At 36.2% G+C, this 13978-nt stretch overlaps 1 protein-coding gene across 2 annotated transcripts in view; it reads right to left on the bottom strand.

Moving 5' to 3' along the window:
* The window catches only part of SKAP2 (src kinase associated phosphoprotein 2), a 120317-nt gene that overhangs the window by 27430 nt on the left and 78909 nt on the right, over nt 1-13978 (bottom strand). For both annotated transcript variants that reach the window (XM_042043477.1, XM_042043478.1), the window contains exons 7-9: nt 11706-11830; nt 10736-10799; nt 10205-10309 (exon numbers count right to left, since the gene is read on the bottom strand). In XM_042043477.1, the coding sequence (XP_041899411.1) occupies nt 10205-10309; nt 10736-10799; nt 11706-11830 (294 nt within the window). The remainder of the gene's footprint in view (nt 1-10204; nt 10310-10735; nt 10800-11705; nt 11831-13978) is intronic.

Here is a 13978-nt window from a genome sequence, read left to right as displayed (position 1 = left end):
ATCCTTAATCGTGACAAATGGGACTTGACATAATATTTACATACAAAGAATTCATAAAGAAAGCATCTTGCTTAAACCACATAATAACCTATAATAATCTGCAGGGTTAATGTATTCAAATTTATAGTATGATTCCTGAACTTACTCAAAAAAGGGACAAAAGACAAGGCATAGCTCACTTCAGTGAAAGGAAACACAAAACAGTTGTTGGCATGTTTCCATGAGCAAAGTCTGGCCCCCAGATGCTTCTCTTGTAACTCCTTTAAAAATGTTATACCAAGACATTTTTGCATTCCCTGTGTTGATCACTAACTGCACACTGACAAAAAAAAAATTCAGCGGTTTTCATCCTTTGGGTATTTTCATTAAAAGTAACAAGCCCACACTACTGCCACTTTGCACTGTTTATGACCCAGGCCATTAAATGAAATAATGTCCACTATGCTAAATCCTTTCTCCAACCAAAATGATGAAATAAAGTGAAAACATTATTGCTATGATTCACTAGTACCAGGTTAAATCAGAAATATGCAGAAAATTATAGTTGTTATGCAGACTGTTTACATGTACCATATTTTGGATAACATTCCTATATTAATCTCTACAAATACTATCCCATTCTTTGATTCTCATACATTAGGTCCATACTGGGATCGGCCACTCTGGATGTCAGATCTTCCTAGCCCTACATGCCACAAACCTCAATGCACCTCAGAGAGAAGAGGCAGGACACTGGGATATGGCAATAGTTCATAAGCAGGAGATGACAACTGCTCCCCAGGCAGCTCCCCAGGTCACTGTGGGATTGGCATGCAGTCGTATTTCAAAAGGACCCATGGCTTCTGGAGTCCCATACTACTGGAATTCACTCCACGATGGTAGTTTTGGATTATGCAGCTCTCAGAGACACAGCATAGTCCCAGTTGCCCCGTAGCAGCACTGCTTGTACATCTGAGCTAGGCAGTTCATCCAGGAACTAGGTTTTATGACCTGTACGGAAGTTGTAACAAAGTCATATCCATCTTGAACTTTTGTTTATTGAATTACCTGGAATTGTTGTTCAACATCTACTAATGGAAATGTGTCACTTCTTATCAAGGAATCATACAATCATTTGGGTTGGGAGTAACCTCTAAGATCATATCATTCCAACACCCATGCCAGGGACAGCTTCCACTGGATCAGGTTCCTCAAAGCTGCAAACAACCCAGCCTAACACACTTCAGCAATGTGGGGTGTCTACAACTTCTCTGGACAACCTGTTCTGATGCCTCACCATCCTCACAGCAAAGTATTTCTTCCTAATATCTATTCTTAATTTTTAAGGAAATAAAATTTTGAGAGAGGTATGCAAACAAGATAAATTCAGTTAGTATATTTTGGGACAACGGAAGCACGACCCTCATGCTAGAATACACAGGCTTTCCGGTAGATAATGCTTTGTTTTGAAAATGCAATTCCTTCCTTTAATTCCCAGTTTTATGTTAAGATTCAAGGACAGAATAATTGTCATAGCCTGCTAAGACAGAACACTTCCACAACCCAAAGATGGAAGTACTGGAACATCTTCCTTAAGGATATTTTAAGTTCCAGAGATCCTAAACCAGTTTTCATTAAAACACAGAGTTTTTAGGTGGACGAAAATAAGATCTGCTAGGAAAAGTTAAGACTTTAAAAAAAAAAAAAGACTGAAACAAAATATCCACTGTGACAAGCGTCTGCTTTCTGGATAAGAAGACTGTCATCCTATCTTGCCATTTAACACAAATCTCACTGACTTGCAAAAAACTTTCCTCAGTCTCTTTTGGCTTCTTAAGAAAAGATTCTCCCTGCTGAAGTTTATCTGTGTGCCTGCACCCTGCACTTCCCTGAAGCATCTGTCTCTCTACTCTAGGGCACAGCAGACTGCTTCATCTTGCCCTCTCTGCCTGATCCACTGTGTGGTCTAGGAGCTGCACCCTGCTGACCATTTTCCTTTCCTAGGAGCAGCCACCCTGCTTCTTTCAAAAACTTGTACCTAGCCCAGGGAGCAGCAGCCAAGACAAGGAAACAAGCAGCTTTTTCCTATGTTACCTTCTTTATATATGTGTAAACTAAACATGACAGAACTCTGCAACACACAGACAAATTGGATATACATGCATACAGCCAGAAAAACTCAGGAAGCTCTGCTTAATTGGTAGTATTTTGTTAGGCTAATTCCTCCATTTTGAGGAGAGTGGGAAGAAAAGCGAGTAGCAAACTGAAAGGAAAAGACATACACAGAAGGATTTACGCTGATGCATTTCTTAAAGCTGAAAAATTCAAATCAGATATTTGTATCTACAGTAACAGAATGATTAATTCAGCCTTTAGAGCCCACCTTGCTGGGACTTATTTGAGAATTCGGTTGTACAAATTCTGGTTCTTTTAATAGCTACCTTGTGGAAACCAGAAAAGTTGAGAAGCGATAGCCTGAGGCACCATAAAAGCTCTGGTTGCTCGTTTCTCAAAAAACTCTATCTAATGGTTTTAATAGCCTGATATGCAGTCATTCATCACAAATTCAAAAAGTTAGGGTTCTTTGATCTATCTATATAGTATTTATCACATTTATACCCAAGCAGTAGAACAGGCCCAATATTTATTTCTATTTTCATAAATATACATAATACAATTGACATTTTACTTCGAACTTGCTGAACTGCAGCAACTCCTCAAATTTATGCTTAATAAACTATCTCACATAACAAGACATTTTCTCTGAATGCTATGCATTAGGTGTATTGCACTGCTTCTTAATCAGATAAAAACAGCGCCACCACAGAAAACTTTGCTTTCAAAAGAATATAATTTGGGTCCACAACCCATTGAAGCCATGCATGCATAACAAAGCTTTGTTCACATTTAACATGAAGCCAGCTGTCAGAGACAGTCAACACTGAAAAAACTGATACAAATAAAATTATTTTGTGCGATTTTTTCTTGCCAGGATGACAAGTTTTTCTGAGACAGGATTCTATCTCTTAATAACAAACAGTTCCTGCCACATACTGTTCACATCAGATTGGTTTTACAAATCAATAAAGTCAAACATTGTTTAACGCTGGTACAAAGAAGAGTATAAAAATTACTGACCAGTACTTGCAATAAAATATCTTCTTTCAATAAGTAAATTCATTTTGATAAGCTGTGTGCTAATTTGTCTTTGAAGCAGTTCTTTAAACATACAGAAGTATAATTAAAAATACTTCCTTTTTAGATATGCCTTCTAATTTTAAGCAAGTAAGTTTTAAAATGCCACTAGACAATAGTTTATTTAGTAGTGTATTTTTTGTTGGGTTTGGTTTGGTTTTTTGGTCTGACTGGATTTTAGTGTACTTTTCTTTTAATGTCTGAAATACATAAATAAAATTCAGCATTTGCTAACCTGAGACTTTGATAGACTTTCCAACATGAACTCCTTCAATTTGTTCTAACGGTTGACCACAACATCAAGAAGATCACTTCTATTTTCTCCACCTGTAAACTCTGAAATCTGTGAAGCCTGAAACATCTCAAAACTATGAAGTCTCTCATGCAGTTCAAAGAGAGGAGAATAAATACCTATACTTAATGGCACACACTTTCCATTTACTGTAGATACTGTAATTGACTGCTTTGAATCTCGCAACTGACCAAATTTTCTGCAGCAGAGGTACATCACTAAATAAAGAACACTTTCCTAAGACTATTTATCAGTAGACAAACCTACTCCAAGACAAATCAGTCAATATACCTCTCACATATTCCACTTTTACTGGCCTCCTCACTTTTGCAAGTGTGTGTGTGATGAGAGAGCATGGGTTGAATTGCACCATGGACAGTAGGCTTTCTGACAGCTACGGGCCACCTGTTGTTCACAGACAGCCACTTTATATTCACTTTAAAAGAAATGCAGAAGAGCCTGTGAACCTTATTTTTCCTCACAAAGACCTGCCACTTCCCACTCAATGGGCATCTCATTCTTTTCAGCTACACCAGATTGTCTTACCTCCTCTTCCATCACTGACACCCAACATCAATAGAAAGAAGGGTTCCCCCTCTTTAGATGTAGGATTACAGTAATTGAAGATAATGCCCAAGCTCTTGTGGCAAACAAAAGCTGAGGTCCAGGTATCAAGTTCCTAACCATCTTGTGGATGCAATGTCTTCAAATATTTGTCTGGATTCATAACTCACGTCTTGTGAGCATTTAGTACTAGCTGAAGGACAACTTCAAGGCATATATAAATCCCATAAGAGTACTGCCACAAAACCCAGAGAGACAAAATTCAGACACAGCTCCATTTCATCAAAGCTGCTGGGATTCAACAATATCCAGTTAAAAGAGATTGTTTTTCAATCATTTCCATGTAGATCCCAAATCCCAGTGATCAAGACAACAAAACAACACATCTTGGACCTAAAAAAAAAAATTCCTTTCTTTATTACTCTCTGACACTAAAACATAGTTCACATCTGCTTTTCACTGCTTTTGTATTACTTTAATTACTTCTGAATTACAGCAAACTGAGTAAGCTCCCTGTAGCCCTCCGTTGTCCTTATTCTGGTACTCCACCCATCAGCAAGATAGTATGTGCAAAAATACTCCTTTTATACAACAATATAATGGCTAAACAAGAGAAAAATACTTTTTAAGAACCCTGAGATTCTATTTTTGAAAAAAAAAATTGAAGAATCCTCACTGTTCTAAAAGGAAAAAAAATCCATTGCTGTGTTCTTGAATCTGAAAGATGTTTTCATGGAAATTATTCAAAAAACTTTCAGAAATTACTTTGAAAACTTATCTTTAGTACTGTCCTCAAAAATGCAGGTCTTTCACACAAGTCTTTTCAACTTCAATTATTCCAGACCCTACTCATATTTTATACTTTGAAATCAATTAGTAATTAAAAGCACTTAGAATTCTTTCTGTGGCAAAAAAAAAATCATAGCACATCAGCATTATATACAAATTCTGGACGAGAAGTAAAGAATTCCCTAACTACTGAAGAAAAGCAATAAACACTGGGAGGAATTTGGACCATATGCCAAGGTATATAATATATTGACTTAATAGCAATGATCACAGGTAACGTCTCAGACTCCATTGTCACCCACGTCTCTGCTGACTTAAACGTATTCCTCTGGTTTGCAACGACCAATTAACAGTTTCTTTCTTTAAGCCTACTGGTTTTAGAAACTGATTGTACAGCTGTAATGCACAACTGGGATTGCTTGGCACCAAACACTGTGTTTTGGTGCACATACTCTGACTGTGCTACAGTGAAAACTCTAAAAGAAGCAAAGGTGTCCTGAAAAAGAATTTTCATTAACACAGTGCTGTTGAAATCTTCACTTTTAGTGTCAAAAAGTCAATATATCTGACACTACATCTTGAGAAAACAAATATTTGCCATGAGTGTTCATGACTGACAGATGAAACTTAAACTCCACTACATAATCATTACTTCCTTCTTCCCAAGAAGAGGTAAATCAGAGAACATGGGGTTTTTTCCCCCCTACCTTCATGCTCATGAAAAGGGTACAACATCATAAAAAAAGTTGCTTCTTCAAAACTCTAGCAGTCCAGCAAGAAGCAAGGATGAAGATGGTATTGTTATGCTGCCTAACTGCAGGAGTTTACTGTTAGAAAAAAATAAAGCACCAAAGCTGCTTCAAGAGACAACCATAAGAAAGAAACAGGATGAGCACTCTCTACCTTCATAGTCAATGTCAGAAATGGTCTTAAACAACATCAGTATAATTTTTTTAACTATTTAAAATGGTTTGTTTAAAATAAGTAAACAAATTGAAGTGTTTCTTTGCACAGCACACTTCTCGTTGCATCATAGTTAAGAAATTTCTTACCTTTTCCTCGGCTTTGCCTTAGTTACAGAGTTTCCCTACCTAAGCTTCCAACCACACTGCAAAACAGAATTATTGCCCAGAAACCTGGGCTTGACCAAGCAGTTTGGCAGAGGATTGGTAACAGGAATCAAAAGACAAACGCCAGGTTTCCATTCCCATCATCCTCTGCCCAGAGACTGAATCAATCCTCAAATTCAATTTACAGAAAACTAAGAATTTATGCAAGTTGTATTGGCTGGAGATCGCCACAGCACTGAATTTCACCACCCTTATCTCGTTCGCACCTGAAAGTTCTCCATGTTATGGACAGGCTAAGAAGGGATAACAAAGCCACAATGCCAGTCTTGTGTCACACAACATTGCTTCAGGATTTCCAGCCTTATCTGTTCTGTAAGGGAGGGTTTTACCTCCATGCAGCAAATAAGCACCACCAAAATTAGAATCAAAACTTATCTTTAGAATCATTTTAACAGAAATTATACTGTATACCATGGAAAGTACTGCTACAATGCAAGTTTGTGAGGAGAAAGAGAACAAAAGAAAAAAAGCGACACAAATTTGAAAATTAAGTATGTTAACTTAGATTAACACCTCTTTTCTCCTGTTGTGCCAGAGTGTGGTAGACTGGACACAAACTGAGTTGAGATTGAAGAAAGGATTAAGGTGGCAGGCAGTGGTTAGCATTGCAGTTTTGGACATGCGCTCCACACAGATGTGAAACCACAGAAGACAATACCGAAGGCCCTTAAAATTATGTCACTGAAACCTCAAGTTAACAGAAAAAATTCTGTCTTCAAGGGCTGTAACAGATGGGAACAACTTTAAAGCTGGCACATGTTCTTTTTTATGACAAGGACAACTCCATTGTTTAAAACACCACTAAGCTAGAAACTCTATGCATCCACACAGCTCTAGTTATTTAATACTGCAGTTTCAGAAGGTGTTTTATGTCACAGCTTGTAACATTCAGCTGTAGACTGCAAAATTACATACAGTGTACTAAGGTAGAAAATAAATAGCTAATTAAGAAAAATGGTCCTTTACTAACAAAATTTTTAATTTTGCTTAGCCATGTTTTCCTCCATGATTTTATTAAAAAACAAAAAGACTAAAAGCCTAGTTTGCTATGACAGTATAAAGATTCTTTTTCCTGAAGAATCTTCCCAGGGAAGTTTTAGAAGTTGGGAATTCTTTGAAAGTTCTGATGGTTTTCACTATTACATAAATAACCACAGTAAAACACTGACTAATACTGAGAACCATGAAAATTATCGTTCTATGGTAAATATGAATTTGTATGTGCTATTAAAGAAGAAAGTAACTTAACAGATCAAAAGATTAAATTTCCCACATCTCTTTTTACCCCTCCCAACTACCAGCCAGCCAGCAGACAGTACATAGTGTGTACCACTGAAATCTATGCTTTAGGCTAACAGACTATTGCCATTCTGGATACTGGTTTGAACCTATCCAGCTTCTGCCTGGAAAATTCATCTACACTGGTTTGAACCTACCCAGCTTCTGCCTGGAAAATTCATCTACACTGTCTCCTGCCACAAGCAGGAGAAAAAAAAATAGCTAAGCAATGAGACAGCTACAGAATACAGCGTCAGTCCTGATTACTGCCACAGTTCTCAAAATTTCCTGATTTTCAAACCTGTGCAAAAATTTCCATATCCTTTTTTTAATCCAAAAACTCTTTATTCAAATACTAAACCAAATATTATCAACTTAAATAGCTTACTTTCCTTCTGAAATGCTGGCATAACAAACACTGGAAAACCACAGAAATGCAAAATTTTACTTACTTGAGAAAATGTAAATTATAACCAAATAAATGATAACACGGTACAATGAGCTGTGCACCTGAAATTCAATATTTATAAAGCTAGTGGATCTGTGAAAACAGAGGATTAGAATTCTCTAACATGAATATGCTTTGAGGATAACAACAAAGTGAAGATTAACTTCTTCTCCCTCTTCTAAAGGATCTAGCATATTTGCCTTCAGCATTCCAGAGCTTAGCATAGCTTTGCAGCTGTACAAATAATTTTTTTCTGTTCTCTTAACAGGCATTCCAAATTTCTTATTCGTTCCGTATTATTATGCCAGGTAACAGCAGGGATAATGATGCTCCACCCTTCGACCATGAAAGGAAGAAAGCATAATTCACTTACCTGGGAAAATAGAAAGGACAGCCAATTGCAATTAAATGCAACCAATCAGGCCTAATTAAAGGAGATGAGACCAAACTGGAGTGTACTCTTTTACCATCAAGTTTAGATGAACAGCTATACAAGAAACAAATAAGGCCTACTCCTGTGCGGTTTGTCAACTAGCATTTCATCTAACACTCTTCAATATGATATGGGTTAAAAAGAAAAGGACTGCTCTAAGGCATCAGAGATGTAAGTCTGTAATTCCATTTGAGTATATGATTATTAAAGTGCATTTATGGAAGATAAAAAGACTCACCTAAAATCTATTGCAAACTTACACTTTATTTTCACTTAGTTACGTCAGCACATCAGAGTCAAAACTAAAAGCTCCACTGTAAAAGGTAAAATGGTCTTTCCTGAAAAGTTGACAATTCAAATAGATGAGATGGAAAAAGCATGAGATAAAGGAAGATAATCCCTACTTGACAACATGAAAATGAGGCACACTCCAAGATCATGGGGAAATAAATTAATTTAACTAAAAACTGAAACTAAATTTCTTGAACTACCCCTTCTTTGTGATGTTGTTACATTTCAGGTTTATTAGCCATAGGAGATAACAGCTCCTGGAAAATGGTCATAAAAATGGGATGTAAGTGAAAATACTCAAAATTCCTGCAGAATCACACCAAGGCAGCAATTCTCTGAAGACAGAGCTCAAAGCAAAGAACTCGAAGTCTATATTAACCAACGTCCTTCTCCCAATATTTTATGCATTACTTCTCCAGCTCTACTTACTATCTGACATTCAAATGAACAGGTAAGGTAAGTGAAGCTCAAAAAAAGAGTAATTTATCCCAGGATACATGTAGAGCTTCTTTAACAAAAGCATAAGCAAGCATATAAGACCACTTTCTGTAAGAACCTCATCATCCAAAAAGCACTGTAATAAGGTTTGGCTGTATCTTGTAGCTATAAGATTAAGCCTGGTAATGTAGTTTTTATATTCACTGTAGAGAGTTTTTCAGCATGCATGACACACTGCATGTCATTTCAGCAGAACATGCATTCTGTGTTGAAGTAGTCTAGGTACAATTCAGAGATCCAACGAAAAAAACAGCTCTTAAAGATACATAATTTTATAGCTTATAATTTTATGATATTCATTTTCACGAGACACTGTTTTTTTCTCTCTTTAGTCACTGAAATGACCTTAAATTGAAAATCAAGACAAAGTGTAAAATGTTCTCTTCTCCAATGGTCAGAATATTCTACCTAACAGATAAAGAAAGTTAGTCAGCATGACATGACACAACTAATTTTTCCTCTGAAATTATTGCTGATAATTGCACTGCTCCAAACAGCAAGGAGTATAGGACTCTATTTCATACCAAGTGATTATTAATTGTCATATCACTTTAAAGTATCATTTGTTAGCTAATGATAACTGAAAAACTGATATTTTCCATAGCTTCTTAAAATTTAATAAAGAACAACCACCTTTCTCCTAGTACTTGAATGTCTATTATCAAGAACTTTTGCCGAGCTCTTTTTCTTTTGTTTTGCCATCTGACAGATACAGTTGGACATTTAGAGTCATAATCATGCGACCACACTGGGAAGTCCACAGTAAAAAGTTTCTGTGTAATCATAGCCATGCTGGAGAACATGGAACAGAACAGTGTCAATACTCATGTTGCTTTATTTGCAGTTCATTTCCAGAGTCTTTTCAAACTAACACATTGCTTTCTTGCAGGATTATAATACCATGTATTAGGCAGAAGCTGGTAACATTTGGAATGATAGAGAACTTTTGTTTAATACAAATGCCAAAATGAATAAAGAAAAAAATAATGGGCAAGTTTCTGGAAAAAGATGTAAGGCTTTTCAATTTTTCAATTTAAAAAAATCGCATACCAGAAAATGTTAATGAGCCAAGAGTCCCCTGAGTTCATTTTTACACATTCTGCACTATTTTGATGCCCCTGCTAAAGAAAACTGAAGTGTTCTCACTCTGAACACATTCTTTTTTCAATGTCATAGCAAGATCTGAAGTTTAAAAGTATCTTACTCATCATGTTACTTTACTCTTACTTTAAACCACTCAGAGTTATCAAACTAGAAGTAGAGAAGACAAAATGATCACAAGTCACAAAGAAAGAATTCAACAATACCTTTAACTTCTTCATAAATGCTATCATCTATCGGTTCACTGTTCACTTGTCCAACATCATCATATTCCTCTTCCTCCTCCTCAGGAATAGTATTAGATCCTGTATCTATGTAACAACAGTTTAAAAAGTTAACATTTAGTGGAAAAGAATGCCTAAGCAGAAATTTAGGCAAAATGAAAACAGTTCTTCTATGACCTGCTCCTTCCAGTACATTCTGCTTTTTTTTTTTTGACACTCTTCAAGGGATAAGAAAGAGTTTATGTGAAGGAGCTTGTATAAGAGAGAGCTTTCAAGCTAAATGAAAGCTTTTAAAGCTAATTTTCAAGCTTTTTCTGAGAGAAAAGCAAAAATCTTGAAAAAAGAGAAAAGTCATATAAAAGCTGTAACACAATTGAAAACTAGGACTTGCTACTCAAAACTTGGACATGTGGGCATACTACATGTACTAACATGGCAGATAAGTAAATGGACAGAACTACTATCACTAAGTAGCATTGGCAATAAAGGTAACTGCTCCACTGACTGGCTTACCTTGAATTACAAATTTGACTTGCTGTACCCATTCCTCTGCTTCTTTGGGAGTGGCAGCTGTAAACTATTAAATGTTTATTAATAACTTCTAGCAGTAACGACAAAAACACAACTACAATTTCATTAGCAATAAAAAAGAGGGACTGTAACATTCCCGTCACTTCCTCAAGAAACCATTAGCAATTCTTTTCATGTCTTCTGGTACTTTTCTTGCAAGGATGCTTCTTATAATGTACAGCTAATTTTGATAAATTTACGTAATTGAAGGAGAGGATGATGGATTTGAAACTCTGATCAGCAGCTGGCAGCTGTGCAGAAAAAAGCTGCTTCTCTTCATCAATGTCAAAGCCAGAACTGATGAACAAAATTTGCCCTTGACAATTAGAAGACACCCATGAATTTCTTTAGACTGCTGGGTACAGTTTTCTTAAAAATGTTCTTGTCAGACTCCAACACACTACCTGACAGCTTAATTAACTGGCTTTCAACTGCAATCTCAGATATTTAAAACTTATTAAACTTACATTCCATATTGCTGTCTGGCTGATAGATCTCTGAATTGCACAGCTGATATGTGCCTTTTCGTAGGTTTTCCTTGAAAAGCCATGACCAATACAATATGTATTTAACACTGATACATATTTTAACTTTTTTTTTACTATTTAATTCATCCAAGAAATCACACAGGCACACTATACAATAGATATTAAAAGGCTAATATTGAAATGACCAATAGATAAAGATGATAGATTTCCTTGTTCTTGACCAAAAAGATAATATTTGACCATGTACATACATACATTTAATCAGATTTTTTTTCCTAAAATATGAATATACAATATAAGCAAGCAAGGGTTTCCTTTTTTCATGAAGATGTCAGTGACAGTTGTTTCACTGAAATGCTAATTCAGTAACTGGAATTGTAACGGCTTTATCAATTAAATTTCAAGTCAACATAAAAAAGTCCAACCTGATAAATGCGCTTATCTGGAGCAGAGATTTCAAAACAGCAATCTTTCTTTGCATCCTTCCGAAGGCTATTATTCATTCTGATGGTGTAGCCCTCTAAGGCAAATTCACCTTTCTGTTGTTTGTCTGTTGGAGATAAAAAACAAAGTTAGAGCTTCATTTACAACAGTGAATGTAAGTGCCTCAGCAGGTTATCGTTTATTCAAATTTTGTTTTCTATTTCATGAATTTTACAAAGAACAGGGAGGTTTTTAGCAAAATGATTAAGTGATGCTTCTGGAGATAAAGCTTTATTTTAAGGGAAGATGTACCCAAAAGTACATTTTTCTGTAGGATGCCTAAGGAATTCCACAGGGGGATGTTTGCAGATGGTGGTCTTATTTAGTAGGAAGTACATGTTATGACACTTGTATCTAGGGAAAGCCAAGAACTGGAACTTGCAAGACGCGTTTCCTATAAATCAGTGTCTCTTTCGGGTTCAGTAAACCGATGGGAAAACCTGTCTAGCTCAGAACTTGCTGAGCTCCCTCCTAAACTAACCACTTCACTCAAAAAATAAACTTCAAGCTCCTTTTTAAGCAATTGGAAAAGCAGCTTTTCACATCCTCCCACCCACTCCCAGATGTGCCTCCTTTCAACATGGCAAAAATACAGAATAAATTTTGTTATAAATTCAGGTGTGTGCGTCTGTGTTCATTCCAAAAGCATTTCTCTCAAAACACCAAATGTTTAATTAGCTAATAAAAGCACTGAGCCCTACCACAGTTTATTATCTACAGCCATGTGGCTGTTTTAAAGACAATTCTACTTTTCAAAGGTTCTGGTTTATAAAAGTATCACTTACAACAGATCTGACTTTAAATACACTGCATGTTGTGCAAGCGGCACCTGTGCACTCCTTTCAAGCCCTTCGGACCAAATTCTGCATCAGATTTTATGTGCTCTGGCATATTTTGGCGAATATTAAAAACAAACCAAAAATGTAAAAGTAATTAAGTTTTGCAATTTCTGCAGATCACAGTGCAGCATTCAAGTGAAGACTGGCATCATAGTTCACATTTTGCACAGGCAAACAAAGAACAAAGTGTAGTTGCATATCAAAAAAATGCCATTTAGTGTGGGTTCTTTTTACACAGAAGAGAAAAGCATTAATTAACAATAAGCATCAGGCACAGCAGCAAAACTACTTTAAGTATTGCTGAATAGAACCCAGGTGTAAATTGAGCAACCATTGCTTACGCTTGTCAACAAAAGGAGAAAACGTCTACAGTGGATAAAATAGGAAAACTATAGTTTTCAACAATTTTTTGTCATATTTCTGGAAATTTAATAGGAAAGAAAATCTGTTTCCACTCCTGAGAGGGTAAAAATTGGCTAACACAGAAATGTGAACATAAACGGACATAAGGGCGGTCACCAGTCAAATACTCTGGCTAGTAATCTTATATGCACATATTCTCTGTCCTTCCACCTTTTTATGAACTCTCACCCAGGGCAAGTAAACACCCAAAAACACAATTATATGAGAAAATCTAGGGTACTATTCTATTTTCACTTCTAGTCCCTTCCTCCCAGTAAGTTTTATTCTGTCTTAAATAACTACAAATAATACAGTACCAATATTTTATATTTGCTCAATCCTCCAGCCCTATTTCAAACAGCACACACATGCAAAATTCATGAAATCACACACAAGGCAGATATTAGAAATAATAACTTGCAATAGGTTAACTAGGTCCCTTTTAATGAAATTCATTTCTCCCTAGGAACGTTATTGTTCCCTCGCTTGTGACCTCAGGGAGAAGATGAAGTGAAACATATTAATTTCTCAGTCTCCCATGCTGGCGGTTTATCAAAACCCTAGAAGATAGGAGCACGCAGGCAGAATAAACGAACACCAGGTTCAAAAGGTAAAAACATTTTGTCAAGATAAAAATGAGGCAAGTATTCAAATTTACTCTCTTGGATTATTTCTGAGACTGCTTCTCTGTGACATGGATGATCCCTTTTAGGTAATACACTTTTACAGAGCTGATCTCGAATGATCGCCGCACTGGTACTCGTTCTTTCAAAGAGCATCGCAGTTAAACCACAAAGATGCTGTACTTTGGAAGGGTATGGTGCATGGCATCCATATCCCACTTGATTGTTCTTCTATTTACACTGTTTTTGTCTTATCTCTCTGAACACACTATTTCAGTGCTAACGAAAATTACCTGCATGCACCACCGAATACATACATATATATATATATGTCAATCCTTTGCTATTAAA

The sequence above is a fragment of the Corvus kubaryi genome, unplaced genomic scaffold (genome assembly GCF_017639235.1).
Source record: "Corvus kubaryi isolate FWS band 111438036 unplaced genomic scaffold, C.kubaryi_AGA036_p1.0 37398, whole genome shotgun sequence".
Lineage (NCBI taxonomy): Eukaryota > Metazoa > Chordata > Aves > Passeriformes > Corvidae > Corvus > Corvus kubaryi.
Note: the sequence above shows the minus strand (reverse complement) of the source record. Positions and strands in the feature narration are given on the sequence as shown.